This window comes from Carcharhinus amblyrhynchos, chromosome 1 (assembly GCF_965287045.1).
Source record: "Carcharhinus amblyrhynchos chromosome 1, sCarAmb.v2.hapA, whole genome shotgun sequence".
Taxonomy (NCBI): domain Eukaryota; kingdom Metazoa; phylum Chordata; class Chondrichthyes; order Carcharhiniformes; family Carcharhinidae; genus Carcharhinus; species Carcharhinus amblyrhynchos.
Window position 1 is genome coordinate 137,412,288 of NC_137324.1, and position 22,250 is coordinate 137,434,537.

At 41.7% G+C, this 22,250-nt stretch overlaps 1 protein-coding gene across 6 annotated transcripts in view; it reads right to left on the minus strand.

Annotated features, from left to right (window-relative positions):
* znf827 (zinc finger protein 827) overlaps positions 1-22,250 on the minus strand; it is a 138,364-nt gene that overhangs the window by 73,699 nt on the left and 42,415 nt on the right. For all 6 annotated transcript variants that reach the window (XR_013887062.1, XM_080193213.1, XM_080193220.1 and 3 more), the window contains exons 5-6: positions 19,128-19,331; positions 13,315-13,548 (exon numbers count right to left, since the gene is read on the minus strand). Coding sequence is in view for 5 of the 6 variants with exons in the window: in XM_080193213.1 (XP_080049339.1) it covers positions 13,315-13,548; positions 19,128-19,331 (438 nt within the window). In the remaining variant the exon portion in view is untranslated. The remainder of the gene's footprint in view (positions 1-13,314; positions 13,549-19,127; positions 19,332-22,250) is intronic.

Here is a 22,250-nt window from a genome sequence, read left to right on the forward strand (position 1 = left end):
CAACTTTTTTCAATGTTTTGTTTTCCCAAATAACATTTTCAACCATTGGATTGTTCATTATAGCACTCAATTCTAAAACATGAAAATTGACGTTTAGCCTTGTTTTGTTTGCTTCTCCAGTTAGGTTGTCAAATTAGACTTCAGTTCCTCCATTTCAGTTTTGGAAGCCAATGTATCTTTATGAGGTTCCGCAAATAACTGCAATGGGATTAATATTTTTTAAGTAGGATTGCTGATGCAAAGTGACATTTGATCCACTGTGCCTGATTTGCAATCCAAACGTACTTGAAAGTTTCTGAAGCCTTACTCCAAACTTGAACCCCATCCTAAGCCGTTAACAAGTCTCACAACACCAGGTTAAAGTCCAACAGTTTATTTGGTAGCAAAAGCCACTAGCTTTCGGAGCATTCGTTGCCCCTTCATCAGGTGAATGGGAGTTCTGTTCACAAGCAGGACATATAAAGTCACAAACTCAATTTACAAAATAATGGTTGGAATCCACGTTTTTACAGGTAATCAAGTCTTAAAGATACAGACAATATGAGTGGAGAGAGCGCTAAGCACAGGTTAAAGAGATATGTATTGTCTCTAGACAGGATAGGATGTGGCGCTCGACTCATTGATCAACAGTTCCGATGCACTACAGCAAAAAACTGCACCGACCTCTTCAGAAGACAAACAGAACATGGCAGACAGAATACCCTTCATCATCCAGTACTTTCCTGGAGCAGAGAAGCTATGACATCTTCTGCGGAGCCTTCAACATGTCAGCGATGAAGGCGAACATCTCGCCAAGGCCATCCCCACACCCCCACTTCTTGTCTTCAAACAATTGCACAACCTCAAACAGACCATTGTTCGCAGCAAACTACCCAGCCTTCAGGAGAACAGTGATCACAACACCACACAACCCTGTCACAGCAACCTCTGCAAGACGTGCCAGATCATCGACACGGATGCCATCATCTCACGTGAGAACACCAGGTACACAGTACATACTCTTGCAACTCAGCCAACATTATCTACCCGATACACTGCAGGAAAGGATGCCCCGAGGCATGGTACCTTGGGGAGACCATGCAGATGCTACAACAACGGATGAATGAACACAGCTCAACAATCACCAGGCAAGAATGTTCTCTTCCTGTTGGGGAACACTTCAGCGGCCACAGGCATTCGGCCTCTGATCTTCGGGTAAGCGTCCTCCAAGGTGGCCTTCACGACACACAACAACGCAGAGTCACTGAGCAGAGACTGATAGCCAAGTTCCGCACACGAGGACAGCCTCAACCGGATCTTGGGTTCAAGTCATACTATCTGTAATCCCCACGACTTTCCTGGGCTTACAAAAACTCACTAATTGTCCTGTCTGGAGACAATACACATCTCTTTAACCTGTGCTTAATGCTCTCCCTACTCACACTGTCCGTATCTTTAAGACTTAATTACCTGTAAAGACGCGCATTCCAACCATTATTTTGTAAACTGAGTTTGTGTCTTTATATGCCCTGTTTGCAAACAGAACTCCCACTCACCTGACGAAGGAGCAGCAAGCACTCTGAAAGCTAGTGGCTTTTGCTACCAAATAAACCTGTTGGATTTTAACCTGGTGTTGTGAGACTTCTTACTGTGTTTACCCCAGTCCAATGGCAGCATCTTCACATCAAAGCCATTAATGACAAGTTTTTCAAATTCACTGCTTCCACCTGACAAAAAGTCAACATGCATTATCAAGATGCCTGGAAATTTTCATAAGAACATAAGAAATAGGAGCAGGAGTAGGCCATCTAGCCCTTCGAGCCTGCCCCACCATGCAACAAGATCGCGGCTGATCTGAAGTGGATCAGTTCCACTTTCTCCCCATAACCCTTAATTCCCCTGTCTGTCAGGCACCTATCTAACCGTGACTTATATTTAGCGAGGTAGCCTCCACCACTTCAACGGGCAGAGAATTCCAGAGATTCACCACCCTTTGAGTGAAGAAGTTCCTCCTCAACTCCGATCTAAACTGCACCCCCCCCCTCTTATCTTGAGGCTGTGCCCTCGAGTCCTGCTATCCTTTCTAAGTGGGAAGAATCTCTCTACCTCTATCCCATCCATCCCCTTCATTATCTTATACGTCTCTATAAGATCCCCCCTCATCCTTCTAAACTCCAACGAGTACAGACCCAGTCTATTTAGTCTCTCTTCATAGTTCAACCCCCCCATCTCCGGTATCAGCCTAGTGAACCTCCTCTGCACTCCCTCCAAGGCCAATATATCCTTCTGCTAGTGCGGCGACCAAAACTGCACACAGTACTCCAGCTGCGGCCTCACCAGTACCCTGTACAGTTGCAGCAAGACCTCCCTGCTTTTATATTCTAACCCCCTCGCTATAAAGGCCAACATTCCATTCGCCTTCTTGATCACCTGCTGCACCTGCAGAGTGGATTTTTGCAACTCATGCACAAGGACCCCCAGGTCCCTCTGCACCGTAGCATGCTGCAGCTTTTCGCCTTTTAAATAATAATACCTCCTATTATTTCTGCCAAAGTGGATAGCCTCACATTTGCTAACATTATACTCCATCTACCAGGTCCTTGCCCACTCGCTCAGCCTATCCAGATCCCTCTGCTGACTTTCCACACCCTCCACGCAATTTGCTTTTCCACTCATCTTCATGTCATCAGCAGATGTGGTGATTTCCACCCATGTGATGCCAGTAAAACATTGCAGGGTCTGCTTTCAACTGCAGACAGCCCAGTTTTAGTAAGACAGGCTTCATTGAAAAATAGTAAACCCTGAAGGGCCATTTAGACCATATATACATTTATTTAACTTCCAGAGTGTCCCTTTTGCATTTGGCACCTCCTTTTGAGATCAGAGAAATACTTCTCTTTGAAACTGGTCTTCCTATTTTTAAAAAAAAGCGGCTTTAATATCAATTGATTTGTATTCCCAAGAATCTGTTGTTAGCAGAGACAATATGGTCTTCAAAGTTACCTTTCTTGCTGTGGATGAATCTATCGCAATTTTTGTTCAAAATCTAGTGTCACTATTCTGCCTTTATAAGTCCCCTCAGGAAGCACCTTTTCCATACATATCCATCCTGTGGTAGGGCATTGCTATGTACACCCTAAATTCCCTCCAGCTGTATAACTCTTGCTGTTTGGCATCTTTTATTAACTTATTTTCTAGTTTGTTCTTAACCATTAAGACTTCTCAATGTCATGGCTTCTGCTCCTTGTGGCATTCCTGGTCCATATCATATTCCTTTAATCTTGTTAAACTACGTCCTCTATCCTGCTTACTTTCTTGTTCTGGACTACTATTGTTTGAAAGCCCCTCCTATTAAAATATTTTTTCTCAACAGTTTGTGATCTCTTCTTAGGGGCGTGTTCATTCCCAGGCACACTATCCAAACTTGCACTTCGTTTCCTTACTTTCCACTTTAAGAACATAAGAAATAGGAGCAGGAGTAGGCCATCTAGCCCTTCGAGCCTGCCCCGCCATTCAACAAGATCATGGCTGATCTGAAGTGGCTCAGTTCCACTTTCCCACTTTCTCCCCATAACCCTTAATCCCCTTGCCTACCAAAAACCTATCTGCCCGCGTCTTAAATATATTTAGCGAGGTAGCCTCCACCACTTCAATGGGCAGAGATTCACCACCCTTTGAGTGAAGAAGTTCCTCCTCAACTCTGTTCTAAACTGTCCCCCCACCCCCTTATCTTGAGGCTGTGCCCTCTAGTCCTACTGTCCTTTCTGAAATTTTTAAATTTCATGTCATTAATCCACGGGCCTAACTTTTTCCCCCTTATATCTGACATTTAACCAATTTTTGTATTTTCTGGTGGCCTTCTCTGCTCTACCTACAATTGTTGAATCCCTCCATTGACTGAACTCTTCTGGCAGTTGTCCTCTTGGAAAAACGGCCTCACCTTGTTTGCTGGAGTTACTTCATTCATCTTCAGACATCTGTTATTTGGAACAATCTGGTCCTCACAATTATGCAACATATGGGTATGAGAAACACATGGTTCATCACTTTCTTTAACCTCTTCTGGATCTGTTGCTTGTAATCCATGCCAACTAACTTTGATTAATGTAACCGAATAGTCTGGTTCTCCAAATACAATGGCCTTGTAATTTTCCATGTCTAGCTTTATTTGCACCTTTTCCATTGACAGCCAATCAATATGAACACTACATTCATGATGATAAAAAGTGATGGACTCTGGCTACCTTATAGGGAATCACGACTCTTTTTAAAAATTTTACTGTATTAGCATTCCCAAATCTGGAACTGGTGGAACTCTCAAATTCCTTAAACTTTTTCCAATCAAGCTGGGCTTGCGCTTAATATAAAAAAGGATAGCAAGAGTTTTTATAAATATATAAAAAGGAAGAGGCTGGCTAGGGTGAACGTTGGTCCCTTAGAGGATGAGAAGGGGGACTTAGTGGTAGGGGATGGGGATATGGCTGAGGTCCTGAATCACTTTTTTGTTTCTGTATTCACGGAGGAGGACGTGAATAATTTGCCGGGTGTTAGAGATGGAAAGGTGGTAGGACTGGAGGGTCTTAATGACATTACTGTTACTAGAGAGGAGGTGCTCGACAGACTGGAGGGACTGATTGTGGACAAGTCGCCAGGACCGGATGGAATGCATCCGAGGGTTCTGAAAGAAATGGCGGAGGTGATAGTGGATGCCTTGGTGGTTATTTTCCAGTCGTCGCTGGATTCCGGGGAAGTGCCGGAAGATTGGAAAACGGCTAATGTTACGCCGTTGTTTAAGAAGGGTGCCAGGCAAAAGGCAGGGAATTATAGGCCTGTTAGTTTAACGTCTGTGGTAAGTAAAATGTTAGAATCCGTCATCAAGGAGGAAATAGCAAGGCATCTTGAGAGGAATTGCTTGATAGAGCAGACGCAGCACGGTTTCGTTAAAGGGAAGTCGTGTCTGACAAATTTACTGGAGTTCTATGAGGATGTGTCTAGGGCGGTGGATAGAGGAGAGCCGGTGGATGTCGTCTTTCTGGATTTTCAGAAGGCGTTTGACAAGGTACCTCACAGGAGGTTATTGCAGAAGGTCAGGGGACAGGGAGTTGGGGGTAGGGTGTTAGCGTGGATAGAAGATTGGTTGTCAAATAGGAGGCAGAGAGTGGGGGTCAATGGGTGCTATTCGGATTGGCGGATGGTGACTAGTGGAGTTCCTCAGGGGTCGGTGCTGGGGCCTCCGCTATTTACCATTTGTATAGATGATCTGGAGGAGGGAACCGAGTGTAGGGTGTCGAAATTTGCTGATGACACCAAGATTGGAGGAAAGGCAAATTGTGCGGAGGGTGTGGAGAGTCTACAGAAGGATCTAGATAGGCTGGGCGAATGGGCCAGGAAATGGCAAATGGAATTTAATGTTGGCAAGTGCGAGGTGGTCCACTTTGGTAGGAATAATGGTAGGAAGGATTATCACTTACGTGGTGAAAAACTCCAGCAGGCGATGGTGCAGAGGGACCTCGGGGTCCTTGTGCATGAGTCGCAAAAACCCAGCTTGCAGGTGCAGCAGGTGATCAGGAAGGCGAATGGAATGCTGGCCTTCATAGCGAGGGGGATTGAATATAAAAGTAGGGAGGTCTTGCTGCGGCTGTATAGGGCATTGGTGAGGCCACAGCTGGAGTACTGTGTGCAGTTTTGGGCGCCGTACTTACACAAGGATATTTTGGCCTTGGAGGGAGTGCAGAGGAGGTTTACTAGGCTGATGCCGGAGTTGAGGGGGTTGAGCTATGAGGAGAGGCTGAATAAACTAGGCTTGTACTCGTTAGAGTTTAGAAGAATGAGGGGAGATCTCTTTGAGACGTATAAGATGATGAATGGGATGGATAGGATAGAGGTGGAGAGACTCTTCCCGCTCAGAAAGGATAATAGGACTAGGGGGCACAGCCTCAAGATAAAGGGGGGGCGGTTTAGAACAGAGTTGAGGAGGAACTTCTTCACTCAAAGGGTGGTGAATCTCTGGAATTCTCTGCCCGTTGAAGTGGTGGAGGCTACCTCGCTAAATATTTTTAAGACGCGGGTTGATGGGTTTTTGATAAGAGAGGGGATTAAGGGTTATGGGGAGAGGGCGGGAATGTGGAACTGAGCCACGACAGATCAGCCATGATCTTATTGAATGGCGGGGCAGGCTCGAAGGGCTAGATGGCCTACTCCTGCTCCTATTTCTTATGTTCTTATGAGCAGTCTAGATAATGTTCCAGCTATTCCACACACTGTAGATGTGCTTCCACTGTCAAACAAAGCACAACTGAAGGACTCTGCTAACAAAACATTCATCACCTGGCTGAAACTACTTGCAATTAACCCTCCTCTTTCATCAATATCTCCATCTTCTTCATCAGTTTTCCATCTCATATTTAATTTTGAACATATATTGTTTAGGACAATTCATTGTGCATGAATATTTTAAATTGTAACTAAACATCAATAGATCATCACCCTGAGTATTTCTGGGGTTCATTCTTTTGTTAAGTCTATTGCCTGTCAAATGTTAAAATGTTTGTTTTTATTATTTTTAGTTACAATTCTCTTTCCTAGAGATGCTTGCGTCCTGAATATAGATGGTCTCCTCACACAGTTAACATTGTATCCTCCACTTTGAGTTATCGCCAAGTGGCCCATATGTGCCATGAACACTGTTGGAAAGAAATGTTTTCTGCGGAATTTTTTTTTAAGGGCCTCTGACGTTTGTTCTAGCATTGCATATTTTTCCACAAATTTTTAAAAATCTGTCCATATTGGATACTTAAATGCTGGCACTGATTGCAAAACCTCCGTCTTGAAATTCCCCAATCTTGCATTGTCTACTGAATTCCATTATGTAACCTTCTATTGAACAATCCTCCAACTTTGTAGATTTGTCACAATCTGACCACATTTCATAAGCGCTTGATAAGTCACCCTTTTGATAAATTTTATCCACAAAATGTAATGTCATAACTTTCATCTGTGTCCAAGTGCCACGACTCTAACTCCAAAAATACATTGCATCTTATTATTCTTTCATGCAATAGCGAAGAAGCTAAAGCATTTTTTCTTCAGTAAAGATGTAACCAGTGTCCACCTGGATACTTCACTCTCCCACTGATCATAAGGTTGAGGCTCAGAAAACAGGTAAAAAAACTGCCCGATATTCTACATTTTGAATCAGCCATTTTCCAAAGAGTCCAAATCACCCTTGCTTAAAATTAACTCCAAATACAGTCTTTAATATGAAGAAAGCTTATTTTCTAATCTTTTACTTGCAAACAGCATTCATTCTCTGCTACCACTCCAAAACCACTAGTTAGTTAGAAAAAAAATCAATTCTTTACTTCTTCCATACAGATCTTATATAAATGTTCTCTCCAGATTTTCAGTGGTTTCCTCTTTATATGTATCTAGCGATGCACCTAATCGATTAATCTCTAATTACTAACTTAATTACTTGTTCACTATTTCTTATCCTAACACTTGCTTTCTCACAGGACAGTGGTTCCCTAATTAGGATTGCAGAAACAGCAAATAGGATTTTGAGCTCAAGGCAAAATACTACGGATGCTGGAATCTGAAAGAAAAACAGAAAATACTGAAAACCTCAATAGGTTTGACAGCATTGGACACAGCGGTTAGCACTGCTGCCTCACAACATCAGGGAGCCAGGTTCGGTTCCTGGCTTGGGTCACTGTCTGTGTGTAGACTGCATGTTTTCTCCGTGTTGTCATGGATTTCCTCTGGATGCTCCAGTTTCCTCCCACAGTTCGAAAGACTTGCTGGTCAAGTACATTGGCCATGCTAAATTCTCCCCCAGTGTACCCGAAAAAGTGCCAGAGTGTGATGACAAGGGGATTTACACAGTAACTTCAGTACAGTGTTAATGTAAACCTATTTGTGACTAATCAATAAACTTTAATTTTCGTATCTGTGGAGAGAGAATAGAGCCAACATGACTTCCCCCCCTCCACAATTGCATCCTGCACAGAGGCCTAGGTGGCTACTGGATCAGCAGCTGCTCTGCTCATGTCTCTTTCTCTGGATTTCTTTGCTCTTTCTTAAAATGCCTGCATGGCCGCAACTGTACATCAGCCTGGGCTGTCAGAGCTGCAGCATCCTACTGTAGGCTGCTACCAGCTGGCTGAGGAGAGAGGGAACAGCTTTCATCTACCTTTTCGAAACTGCCATAATCATGCACATCTCTAACAGATTTCCGCTTAATATTCTTTCCTCCAACACCAATTTCTCCAAGCTAACTTGGTCGCTAAAATCCCTCTGCTCAGATGATTGAATGCTTTAGTGAGATGACAGCAATATATCATAATCTCCTTTGTTCACAACAATTCTCCTGCAGCTGCTTTACTAACATGACTGTCAATTGTAGATCTTCCAACTCTGAAACCATATAGGGATTTGGGGTACATATACTAAACCAGGATCTACAGTCTGATAAAGGCAATATATGTGAATACTTTTCCCATGATCCATAGCAGGGATTTTATCATTGTTGCAACGGCTTTTTCTTGTTCTCATATCCAAGACAAAGTTATGCCAAGTTCTCATCAAAGAGTTGCTCAATGCCAAAACCTTCAGCAACACTCCTATGGCCTTAATGTTTGGTCTGAGCATCAGGAACAGAAATGTCATGGTCCAGGACACTGCTATAGTGCCATCTATCAGCACTGACAATGCGATGGAGATGATGATAGCTTCACATACCTAGGCTCCATAATCCCCAGCAACCTGTTACTTGGTGCAGCAATCAACACAAGACGGGCCCAGAGAAAAACAGAACAAATCAATCACGCATCTTCTCAACCCACCGTTTTGCTCTTTAGCAAATGCAACAGAGACTGCCATGCCAGAGTGGAGCCTCTGAGCTACACAGGCAATGCTGAACACAGTCCACCACAGCTCCAATCATTGTCTTCTGAGACAGAAGACGACTGTAGACTAGAACAACAATCCTTTGATCTATTCCTTTTTAGAATTCCCATAGTTGCAGTGTAAGAACATAAGAACATAAGAAATAGGAGCAGGAGTAGGCCATCTGGCCCTTCGAGCCTGCCCCGCCATTCAATAAGATCATGGCTGATCTGTCATGGCTCAGTTCCACTTTCCCGCCCTCTCCCCATAACCCTTAATCCCCTCTCTTATCAAAAACCCATCAACCCGCTTCTTAAAAATATTTAGCGAGGCAGCCTCCACCACTTCAACGGGCAGAGAATTCCAGAGATTCACCACCCTTTGAGTGAAGAAGTTCCTCCTCAACTCCGTTCTGAACTGCCCCCCCTTTATCTTGAGGCTGTGCCCCCTAGTCCTACTGTCTTTTTTGAGCGGGAAGAGTCTTTCCACCTCTATCCTATCCATCCCATTCATCATCTTATACGTCTCAATGAGATCTCCCCTCATTCTTCTAAACTCTAACGAGTACAAGCCTAGTTTATTCAGCCTCTCCTCATAGCTCAACCCCCTCAACTCCGGTATCAGCCTAGTAAACCTCCTCTGCACTCCCTCCAAGGCCAAAATATCCTTGCGCAGGTGCGGCGCCCAAAACTGCACACAGTACTCCAGCTGCGGCCTCACCAATGCCCTATACAGCTGCAGCAAGACCTCCCTACTTTTATATTCAATCCCCCTCGCTATGAAGGCCAGCATCCCATTCGCCTTCCTGACCACCTGCTGCACCTGCAGGCTGTAAGGAAAATAAATCAAACATCGGCAGGGTAGTGAAGAAGACATTTGACATGCTTGGTTTCATTGGTCAGAACATTGAATATAGGAGTTGGGATGTCTTGTTGAAGTTGTACAAGACATTGGTAAGGCCACACTTGGAATACAGTGTACAGTTCTGGTCACCCTATTATAGAAATGACATTATTAAACTAGAAAGAGTGCAGAAGAGATTTACTAGAATGCCACTGAGTACTTGATGTTTTGAATTATAAGGAAAAGCAAGATAGGGTGGGACTTTTTCCCCTGGATCATAGAAGGCTTAGGGCTGATATTATAGAAGTCTATAAAATAATGAGGGGCATAGATAAGGTAGATTGTCAACATCTTCTCCCAAAAGTAGGGGAGTCTAAAACCAGAGGGCAGAGGTTTAAGATGAGAGGGGAGAGGTACAAAAGGGTCCAGGGGGCATTTTTTTCACTCAGAGGGTGTTGGTAGTAGAGGTAGATACACTTTTATTTTTTAAAAAGCATTTAGACAGTTACATGGTCCAAATGCGGGCAATTGATACTAGTCTAATATCATTTAGACAGTTACATGGGTAAGATGGGTTTATAGGGATATGGGCCAAATGTGGGTGGCACAGTAGCACAGTGGTTAGCACTGCTGCTTCACAGCTCCAGGGTCCTGGGTTCGATTCCAGGCTCGGGTCACTGTTTGTGTGGAGTTTGCACATTCTCCTTGTGTCTGCGTGGGTTTCCTCCAGGTACTCCGGTTTCCTCCCACAGTCCAAAGATGTGCGCGTTAGGTTGATTGGCCATGCTAAGAAATTGCCCCTTAGTGTCTAGGGATGTGTAGGTTAGAGGGATTAGTGGGTATAATATGTAGGGATATGGGGGTAGGGCCTGGGTGGGATTGTGTTCAGTGCAGACTCGATGGGCCAAAGGGCCTCTTTCTGCATTGTAAGGTTCTATATTCTAGCTAAATGTAAAAACTGGGCAGAATGGACAAGTTGGATTGAAGGGCCTGTTTCCATGCTGTAAACTTCTAACCCTATGACTATCTGTGCACCACACTTATTCTGGGGCACTGGCCCCTCCATCAAGCAGAGACAGAAAAGTTTGTGCTGATGCTACAGGAGTATTGATTTTCCATGTTTAATGAGTCATGGTGGGATAGAATCAGCACCTGAAGCTGTCAGTAGTTTTGCTACACTCCTTCATTGTGGGTTATGTGCTTCCTCAGTTACCTTGTTCTTCCTTGAGTACAACTCAAGATAGAGTTTTACCCATCTCTTCAACTGTTTACTGCAGTAGTTAATGATGTCTATCCCTGTGTTGAAGGATATCTGGATGTTCTGGCAAAGTTGTAAACAGTAATCATTGCCGCACACCACCCATCAGTCTGTTTATTTGACTGGCTTTTAATGCATTCAGAATCTTCTCACTTGTACCTCTGCAGTAATTAATGAGAGTGAACCACTTGGCATCAATAATAGGTTCCACCACAGTGATTTAGTTTGTACTAAGTTGGCAGGATAGCTGATGTTGATATGAAATCACAGAAATCATAGAAACCCCACAGTACTGAAAGAGGCCATTTGGCCCATCAAGTCTGCACTGACCACAATCCCACCCAGGCCCTACCCCCATATCCCTACATATTTACCCATTAATCCCTCTAACCTATGGATCTCAGGACACTAAGGGCAATTTTAGCATAGCCAATCAACCTAACCTACACATCTCTGGACTGTGGGAGGAAACCGGAGTACCTGGAAGAAACCCACGCAGACACAAGGAGAACGTGCAAACTCCACACAGACACTGACCTAAGCCAGGAATCGAACCCAGGTCCCTGGAGCTGTGAAGCAGCAGTGCTAACCACTGTGCTACCGTGCCACCCCAAGTGGCCCCAAGAACAACATTTCTATTTTGAAATGAAAAAAACATTTCAGAATTAAATCCTTAGCTTGTTGCACACTTCATTCAGTCTTCCTGGATCCAAGTACTGTCCAACAGTACAGTAAATCCATGTAATAATGCACTGAGACTTAATTCATGCATGCTGGTTCTAAATGTTACAAGTTTGCAAGTGTAGAGTATATCAAGTTCCATTCTGACGCCAGTTCCAACAGAAACTTGGCGCACTGCACAGGAGAGTGGTACACTTCGGTTGCTTTCCAGAGGCCCATTAAAAAGAAGTCTTAATTAGGAGGGGCATATAGAAAAATATAAGTCCTGGACGAAGAATTAACATGAATTGATGTTAATTGCATAAGTAAAACAGTACTCGATTCCATAGCTACAAGATTTGTTTGCCAAACCTACAGGTCAAACATAGTTCACTAAAGATAGCCTATCCACAAATAACAACTCTAATAACTTAATGCACATCCATCGATAAGCTATTACAATAGATTCCCCACTGGAGTATTCTGCCCTGTCATATTTGTAATAAAGATGTTTCCCTTCTACAAGAACAGAGTTAAGTTATTGCCTTGACAGCATTCCAGGAACATAAGTTACTGAACAGCAGCGAGAGAAGGTGGTGCAGAACTTACAAAACATGGCCTGAGGTTACACAAAAGATAAATGGATCTTTTTTTGCAGAACCAACTTACACAAGGGACTGAGGTCAGTTACAGGTCAGATAGCAATCTGATGCAGCACCATGATAATATAAAACTACTCAGCATCCTATCCACCTTAATTATACTACGCACATTAGCAGACACTAAGTTTTACAGTCAACAACTCAATTTCCAGGACTTTGTAACTGTTAACTCCTTGACTTTGACCCATTTTCACTCTCACTTAATATATTTCCAACATGCTCCTTCCCACAAGACGAGTGCCAGCAAATCTCTCAAACACAAACAAAAGCAGCCACAAAAATGAAACAAAATGCTGGGTAATTAAAGTTGCATCCCATGGTCTTCCTGGGACAGATGGAAATGGAAATAAGTTCAAGGACACATTCTATCAATGTACCTGCCCTTCCCCCTCTCTTTCCCCACAGTTTCAAAAAGGCAAAGTTGACCTTTCCCCTTTTCTCTCCTAAGGGATGCCAAAACCTGTTTGGGTGTGGTTCAAGTTTGTTTCAAACTGTAACCTGCCTGGAGAACTGTAGTCTGTACACAAAATTATTCACATGACACAACAACCAGCAATAAGTGAAAAAAATCATATTACCTATCAGAGAAGGTATTGTACAATAAGCCACAATTCTTAGGGAAGCCTGAATAAATAATCATGTCTATAGAGTTACAGGTGTTAAAATGTATGTAATTTAAAAGGTGGATGCTGTTAGATATGAATAACACATGAAAACCTTCAGACCAGCTAAACATTTAAGCAGTTTTATTGACATGAATCAGTGAAAAACCTCATAAGTGGGCTCTTGGGTTTCAATTGGTACTGTGTTTAATGACTGCAAATTTTTTCCTAACAAATTTTCTTTTTTGGTCGTAACTGCATACAGAAATTGTTGTATTATTGCTGCAATGCAACATCAAACTGAAGAGAGCTTAAAAAGCATGTTTTTTTACAAATTAAGGCTGCAAGTTAGAAATTATTGTTCGTGAATACATTATTACTTTGACACAGAATATACATATTTGTGAAACAGCAACACAAATACCTGAGAGTTGATAAAGAAGTTCTGATGCCATTTTCACGGATATGTCTTGAGTGAAAAGTTTAATTTCTGTGAGAGGTATAATTTCAGGGGAATTCTGTGAACTTTCATTTTTTACTGCCTTGCAGTTGAACACCCGACTAGGGAATAGCGAGCTCGTAGGTTCAGGTATTTTCAGCTCCATTGGTTCCTCTTTAATTGTAACTACTTGTGTTCCTAATTGCTTTTTGTTTTCAGCTGTGGTTAGATGCAGAAAAAAAAGACATAGTTGTAAGTATACAGAGAATCTTGTCCAAGCAACATAACTCTCAGCAACACTTTACTTTCAACAGGGCTTGAAGAACATTGTCAAATCACCGAATACTGGGAGCCATTCAGTCCATTGTGCTAATGCTGGCTCTTTGGAAGAGTTATGTAATTAGTCACATTCTCCAGCTCTTCACCCATGTCTCTACAATTTTTTCCTTTTCAAAGGACATATCCAATTTTGTTATGAAACTATTAATCTGTTTCCTTTAGGCAGAGCATCTCAACAACTCACTGCTTTCTCCATTTATTTTAGTTCTGACTCCTCTGTTTATTTACTGCCAGTGGAAAGTTTCTCCTTATTTATCAAAATTTCTTGGAGATCCACCTCTACCTAAACTTACGTTCTCTGAACTATGGGAAAAATTCCCAGTTTCTCTAGTCTCTTCCCATAACAGAATCCCTCACTGTACTCTATTAACACATTTTTGAGACCAATATAATCCACTATTTCATACACCACTCTATGTGGAACACTCAATTAAATTTAGAATCTATATCAGAATATAGTACTTAATACAAATGGCAGTTAACCCAATATTCCAAAAGAGATTTGCGCTCATGTTGAATACCACTTGGAAGAAGCAGAAGTAGGGGGACACAATGTACTTTGAGTGGAGGACTTCAATGTCTATCATCAAATAGCACCAATACTGACTGAGCTGAGCAAGTTCTGAAGACAGGTGCAAGAAAATCAACAAGAGGGAAAAACCTACTTGACCTTATCCTTCCCAATCTGCTGGTTGCAGATCCATCTATTCATAACAGAATTTGCAGGAATGAGCAGTGCAAGGTGACAAAGGACTGGTTAGGGACAATCAGCATGCAAAGATTTACTAAGATGCTACTGGGACTTGATATTTTGAATTATAAAGGAGAGGCTGGATAGATTGGGACTTTTTTCCCCCAGAGCACTGGAGCCTTAAGGACGATCTTATTGAGGTCTATAACATAATGAGGGGCATCGATCAGATAGGTAGTCAACATCTTTTCCCAAAGGCAAGGGAGTCTAAAACTAGAGGGCATAGGTTTAAGGTGAGAGGGGAGAGATACAAAAGGAAATTTTTCCACATTGAGGGTGGTGAGTGCCTGGAATCAGCTGCCAGACATAGTAGTAGAGGCAGGCACAATTTTGAGTTTTAAAAAGCATTTAGACAGTTACATGGGTAAGATGGGTAAAGAGGAATATGGACCAAATGCAAGCAACTGGGACTAGCTCAGTGGTTAAAAACTGGGCAGCATGGACAAGTTGGGCCAAAAGGTCTGCTTCCATGCTATAAACCTCTATGGCTTTACCTTTTGTGTTGGAAGCAACTACAAGATTAATCAAGGGAAACATTTCTTCCAATTGCTATTCCCAGCAGAATAATAAGTGAATAGGCAAGATATACAACAATTGTGAAAACCTTTCCACTAAGCCTATGCTGGCTCCTGTTTATTTCTTGCCAGTGGAAAGTTTCTCCTTATTTATCAAAATTGCTTGGAGATCCACCTCTACCTAAACCTCCATTACTGTCTCTGAACTATGGAAAAAAATTCTAGTTTCTCTAGTCTCTTCCCATAACAGAATCCCTCACTGCATTCTATTAACACATTTTTCAGACCAATATAATCCATTATTTCATACATCACTCAATATGGAACACTCAATTAAATATAGAATCTATATCAGAACACTACTTAATAACAAATGGCAGTTAACCCAATATTCCAAAAAGCACGTACCAAAGTGAGCAAGTAATGAGGCTGAAGAATTAATACAATGATTAACATGAAGCACAAAGGAATAAGGAAATTCACATTAAATATACTGGAATAATCTATTTTCTGCCATTTTTGTTCATGCCTTGAGCATCTGCAACTTTTGTGCACGGTCAGTTTGTAATCAAATAAATGCACTTGTCTGTTACATAAAGACTAAGCTTTATGAAAGCATGCCTTGCCATCAGAATCTAAAAAACCCTTTGCACATGTTATATGAACACTTCTCAGGCCAAAGAAACATGAGCATGCACCTTGCCTAGCCAACTAAAAAGAAACAGAAAAAATTATGTGCCGCAATACATTTAATTGTATGCTGTTCACTCTTAGGTTTATGACCTAACATTCTTATAGTTAGGTGAATGAGAGAAGTTTTTAATGAGTTTTATTAGAGCATGAAGTAATAAATGTGTGTTTATTACAGCACAAAGTAATAAAATTTACACAGATGATTTGAAGTTGGGGACCAAGTGTAGTGTGTCAAAATTCACAGATGACACCAAGATGGATGGAAGAGCAAAGTGTGCAGAGGACGCTGAAAGTCTGCAAAGGAATACAGATAGTCTAAGTGAGTGGGCGAGGGTCTGGCAGATGGAATACAATGTTGGTAAATGTGAGATCATCGATTTTGGTAGGAACAATAGCAAAATGGATTATTGTTTAAATGGTAAAAAATTGCAGCATGCTGCTGTGCAGAGGGACTTGGGTGTCCTTGTGCAGGAATCTCAAAGAGTTGGTTTGCAGGTGCAGCAGGTAATTAAGAAGGCAAATGGAATTTTGTCCTTCATTGCTAGAGGATGGAGTTTAAAAACAGCCGGGTTACGTTGCAGTTGTATAGGTGCTGGTGAGGCCACACCTGGAGTACCGTGTACAGTTTTGGTCTCCTTACTTGAGAAAGGATATACTGGCACTGGAGGGGGTGCAGAGGAGGTTCACCAGATTGATTCTGGAGTTGAAAGGGTTGGCTTATGAGGAGAGACTGAGTAGACTGGGGCAAAACTCATTGGAATTCAGGAATGAGGGGAGATCTTATAGAAACATACAAGATTATGAAGGGAATAGATAAGATAGAAGCAGGGAAGTTGTTTCCACTGGTGGGTGAAACTAGAACTAGGGGGCATAGCTTCAAAATAAGGGGAAGCAGATTTAGGACTGAGTTGAGGAGGAACTTCTTCACACAAAGGGTTGTGAACCTGTGGAATTCTCTGCCCAGTGAAGCAGTTGAGGCTACCTCATTGCATGTTTTTAAACGCAAGAATAGATACATTTTTGAACAGTAAAGAAATTAAGGGTGAGTGGGTGGGTAAGTGGAGTTGAGTCCACAAAAAGATCAGCCATGATCTTATTGAATGGCGGAGCAGGATCAAGGGGCCAGATGGCCTACTCCTACTTCTAGTTCTTACGTTCTTATGTGTGGTGCCACAGAACAAGTGAAATTTTAACTTATTTAAAATCTTTCCACTTGTATACAGTTAAAATAGGGCCAAATGACCACAGCAAATATAACATAGTGCAAAGGCAAAGTCACCATAGACCCTGATGACCACAGGTTGCTCTCCTGGAAAAAAAAAACTTGTGATAAAATATTCTAAGATTTTGATGGCAATGGCTATTCAAACATATTAGAGACCAGAGGGACAGCACAGTGGCATAGTGATTAGCACTGCTGCCTCACAGCGCCAGGGACCTGGATTCAATTCCGACCTCGAGTCACTGTCTGGGTGGAGTTTGTATGTTTTTGCTGTGTCTGCGTGGGTTTCCTCCAGGTGCTCCGGTTTCCTCCCACTGTCCAAAGATGTACGGGTTAGGTTGGCTGGCCATGCTAAATTGATCCTAGTGTTCAAGGGGATTAGCAAGGTAAATATGTGGGGTTATGGGAATAAGGCGGGATTATGGTCGGTGCAGACTCGATGGGCTGAATGGCCTCCTTCTGCACTGTAGGGATTCTCTGAGGATTCTAGATCAGCATGGTGGCACTGTGGTTAGCACTGCTGCCTCACAGCTCCAGGGAGCCAGGTTCAATTCTGGCCTTCGGTTACTATCTGTGTGGAGTTTGCACATTCTCCCCTGTGTCAACATGGGTTTCCTGCTGGCCAAGAGAGGAATTGAAATCACTGAGGTCATGGCAACTGGTGAGACTTTAATGCTGGATAATGAGAAGACCTACAAACATCATCCTCCTTTTCTCATTGCTCTTAATCCGTATCTCACGATCTTCTGAATCACCATAAGATGTAGGAGCAGAAGTAGGCCATTTGGCCCATCAAGCCTGCTCCACCATTCAACGAAATTATGGCTAATCTGATATTATCCTCAACTCAACTTTTCTGCCTTATCCCCACAATGGCACGGTGGCACAGTGGTTAGCACTGCTGCCTCACATCATCAGGGACCTGGGTTCAATTTTGGCTTGGGTCACTGTCAGTGTGAAGTTTGCATGTATCCCTGTGTCTGTGTGGGTTTCCTTGGGTTGCTCCAGCTTTCTCCCACAGTCAAAAGATGTACAGGTCAGGTTGATTGTACATGCTAAATTGCCCCTTAGTGCCCCTAGATATATAGGTTAGGGGATTAATGGGGTAAATATGTGGGGTATGGGAATAGGGCATGGATGAACGTCAGTACAATCTCAATGGCCTCCTTCTGCACTGTAGGAATTCTATGATTCAACAATGATAATGCTGTTGAACACCAAGGGGAAATGACTCTTTTTTCTAATTGGAGATGATCATTGTCTGGCACTTGTGCAGTGCGAATGTTACTTGCCGCTTATCAGCCCATGGTTGAATGTTGTTTAAGTTTTGCTGCATCTGGAGATGAACTCCTTCAGTTTCTGAGGAGTTGCAAATGGCCTTGGACCTTGCCATCAGCGAACATTCCCACTTCTGACGATATGATGGAGGGAAGGTCCTTGGTGAAGCAGATGAAGATGGTTGGGTCTTGGACACTACCCTGACAAATTCCTGTAGTGATGCCCTGGGGCAGAGATGATTAATCTCCCAATAACCATAACAACTTCCTTTGTGCGAGGTGTGGTTCCAATGAGTGGAGAGTTACTAATTGCTACTTCTTAGCATCAACACAGGAAGCTCAAAAATGGTCATTCCTAACTGAATCTTATGCCAAAGTAAACCATTTTTGATGAAAACCCCAGTGCAATTTGTTGCTTCTTATCAATATGGTAAACTGTTTTGGAGGTGTCCTTTTTATTAAACTTTTGAAAACCTAATGAAGAGGCAATGCAAATCTGCAGATAAAGCCTAATCAATGGACGAAGCATGGGAAGAAACAATAAAATGAACAATGATAACATGAGTCATATTAAAATAAAAACACCCTTTTCTCCATCTTTTTCCAGGTAAATCTCCTGTTTTAGTAATTTTTCCCCCCACTAGGCTGGACATCTTATAATTGAAAAATAATGCTCCAGACTATCAATGTTTTGTTTTGATAACCATTCCCTTGAAGACACCAGTTGCTATCCAAGTATGACTATCCATTTCTTTTCCTCTTCAAATCCTTTCGCCTGGAAAGATAGCAAAGTCATTCAACTTGTCAACATGGCTTAGGTGGGGAGAGAATCAGAGCTGAGTTGCAGCCACCCAGCTCTATGATACAAAATGATAACCACAACCCTGATGTTCTACAACATGTCTAAACAAATCTGTTCAAAACCAAAAATAAACAAGTTATTCATCACTGTAAAAATTAACTGATACATTTAAAACCAACAGATGATTTGAGGGGAGTACCTGACAGTTTGAACAGCAGCTCTGATGCCACCTTACAAGACATATCCTGGCTGAACATTTCTGAAGCAGCAGTAACTTCAGTCATCTTCTTTGATTTCTCAGGAGGCTCCTGCATTGCTGCGGATTCATTACCAAATCGGTAATCAGATTTAGGCTCATCTTTAGCTTTAAACGTTGGAGTCAAAGCCCCCTTTTGGTTTCCAGCTGTTAATTTAAAAGAGCAAAACACATGAGTATAGCACTATAAGCTATGGTTCTCCTTTACAGGCACAGTGCATTAACTACTTAATGGGCTATTTTACATACAGTTAATCTAGTGTAAATGTTCTCCCCATTGTATAGGGTTTGATTTGGTATTTTTCATTCTAATTAAAAATACACAGTTAAGGTAGCGACTCATCTTAGTGTACAGTTCCAAGCTCAGTAGAAGCCCTTTAATACTTCACCAAAGTGTTTTTTTCTATGTATAACAATGAAAGGATCATTACAGACTTGCCCACCAGGAATACATTTTGGGAGTGCACTTTCCATAATTTGCTTTCTATTAAACAAATGGATCAAAACAACAAATGTGGAGTGAAGAACTAAATTCCTTGCATGGAGAATCTCTATGTCATTGAGCATGGAACACATTTCATAAAAAAGTCTTGGAATGTTTAGCAGGAAACATCACCAGCTGAGAGATATTACCATCCTGTGCTTGGAACAACGGAGGCAATTACAATGCACTCGCTAGAATGGTTAACTGAACACAAGACTATACTTCAAATTTGGGACCCCTCTGGCTTGCACAGCTTAGTACCTCAAGCATGCTTTAAAACATTGTGCCATTTGTGGAGGTAGAATTTCAGTTTATGATGCATTACTGAGCCACTCAATCATAACATTTATAGGACAACTAAGACTTTTTTTTCATCTTGATGACATTTTACAATTCTGAAATTTTTAGTAATTAATTTTTATTTTACAAAAAAAGTCAATCTCATTCTCTTATTCTGAAATATTCCCCCCCTTAATTTTCAAAATTAATCAAGTGACTTGATATTTTGAACAAATGAAAAAGTGAACCTACTTTCAGATAATTTTAAATCTATCTCTGTAGGACAGAAAGAATACAATTAAATTAATGACAAGTAATTTGAAATGAATAGTCAGAACATATCAGGAAACTCAGAACAAACTAAATATTAAGGGCATTCTAACAAGGGTGAGTGCTAAAATTGTGCATTCAGTCGCTAGAGAATTTGAGTATTTTCAAGCCTGATGGCCTTTTTTCCCCATTTGCCATTTTAAATTCTCCCACATGTATAATTTTCCCTTCTTACGAGACAGTGACCAAATGAAATTGTCTTTGGCTGTAAATTTCTCCCCTGTTCCACCAACCTGGGCCTGGTGAGAAATGTGCAGCCTTCTAGGGCAGTAGTGTCAGGGCAAGTGAAGCTGCGTCCCAATTTTATGGCACTAATCTTACCTGGTTGTGACAGGGTGTCAGGGAGGTGTGGTTGGAAAGTGCAGGTTGGCAGGGGAACGGGGAGGGTGTTGTGGGGTCAGTACCATATTTACTCAGGAGTAAGCAATGGTTTTAATCCTAACTTTTCCTGGGTAACAATTCTGCCAAGAGAGTCAAACCATCCAAAGTCTGCAATTTAAAAAAAAAATTGGAGTATTGGATGGTTCCTAGTTTAGTGCAATCAGAACTTTACACCTGCCAAGCAATTCCTGTGCAATCCCTGCAGGGAACAACTTGGCTGGCGGAGCCGAGAATTTTCTGGGGTGCTTCCCAAGTTGACCCCCAAGGAACAGAAGTTCTGGGCTATTATCTACATCATAATCTATCCAAACTGTCACAAGATAATGCCTTCCTTGAGACATTGTCGCATTACAAAGCTAGCATCAATTGTCTCCTCTTTAAACAAACTCAGCCAAACAAAATCAAAAAGTTTGCTGCTTGTGTAACATTCATGTTTATCCTTGTGCTTAAGGGCTTGCTGTTCCCAGGGATTTGCTGTATCATAAATATAAAAATATAACAGTTATATAAGGCTAAAATTTGGAGATTCCCAATCACCTGTCAATTTACATTATTCATTTACCATCAGAAATACACTCTCCTCTTGCCTCATCCCCCAAACCTACATTATAAAAAGGCCCAACTACATTTGGATTCACTGCACTTCTCCAGTCCATGTTTTTCATAAATTCATCTGCTATAATTGACCTATTATTCAAAATACATTAGGTTAGTTCAAAATATCTAAAGTTGATATTAATTCTTTCCCCATCCCACATCAATTCTGTATCTGCAGCGCCATCTACAGGCATAGCAAATTTTACTGTAAAATTGGAAAACAGAATGTAAATTAGAACCTGTAGATAGGCCCCACCACATATCCAACACCTCCACTAATTCCAACTATCTTTAATTATACTGCCAGACAAAATATATGCAACACGTATTTTGGACTTTTTTGAGCGCTCTTAACAATAGGAAATTATACCAAATACTCTAGAACATTTCACAACTACAAAAAGTTGGGAATCAAAGCACTGTACACTATTACAGATATAAGATTTAAGCTCTTATTAATAGATTCATTATAAACAACATTTTACAGGACAAAAAAAAACACACCATAAAAACAGAACCACAAATCTGGGTTAATTTTAAATTCTTCCCCAAAGATGCTTTCAGCTTTCCAAGAAAGGTTTGTTAAAATTTCATAAACAGAAGCTGTACTGACTGAGTGAGGGAGTTAAAGGAGATATTTGCCATTTGAAACAGCTATGACCTCATTTGAATGGTGGAGCAGGCCCAAGCTCCTTATTCATATGTTTGTGCATATGTTCATAGTAAAACACACTGGGCCTTTTTTTTTGCAGTCCTATTACAGCAAGTACCTGCTCAATGTGGATTCATTTAACATTATTTTACTTTAACATTGTGACTGAAGTAGCGCCAATATATTTGTTTAACATTGCTAGTTTCAGTTGAATGTTGTTTGCCACAGAATTCCTTTCTGTGTTCTGTTTGTTCACATGCTTTTCCAACAGTGCTTCCACCCTCGCCATCAGTCCCTCTTTCTTCCATTCCCACCTTTGTTCTTACCTTAGTCCTCAGATCCA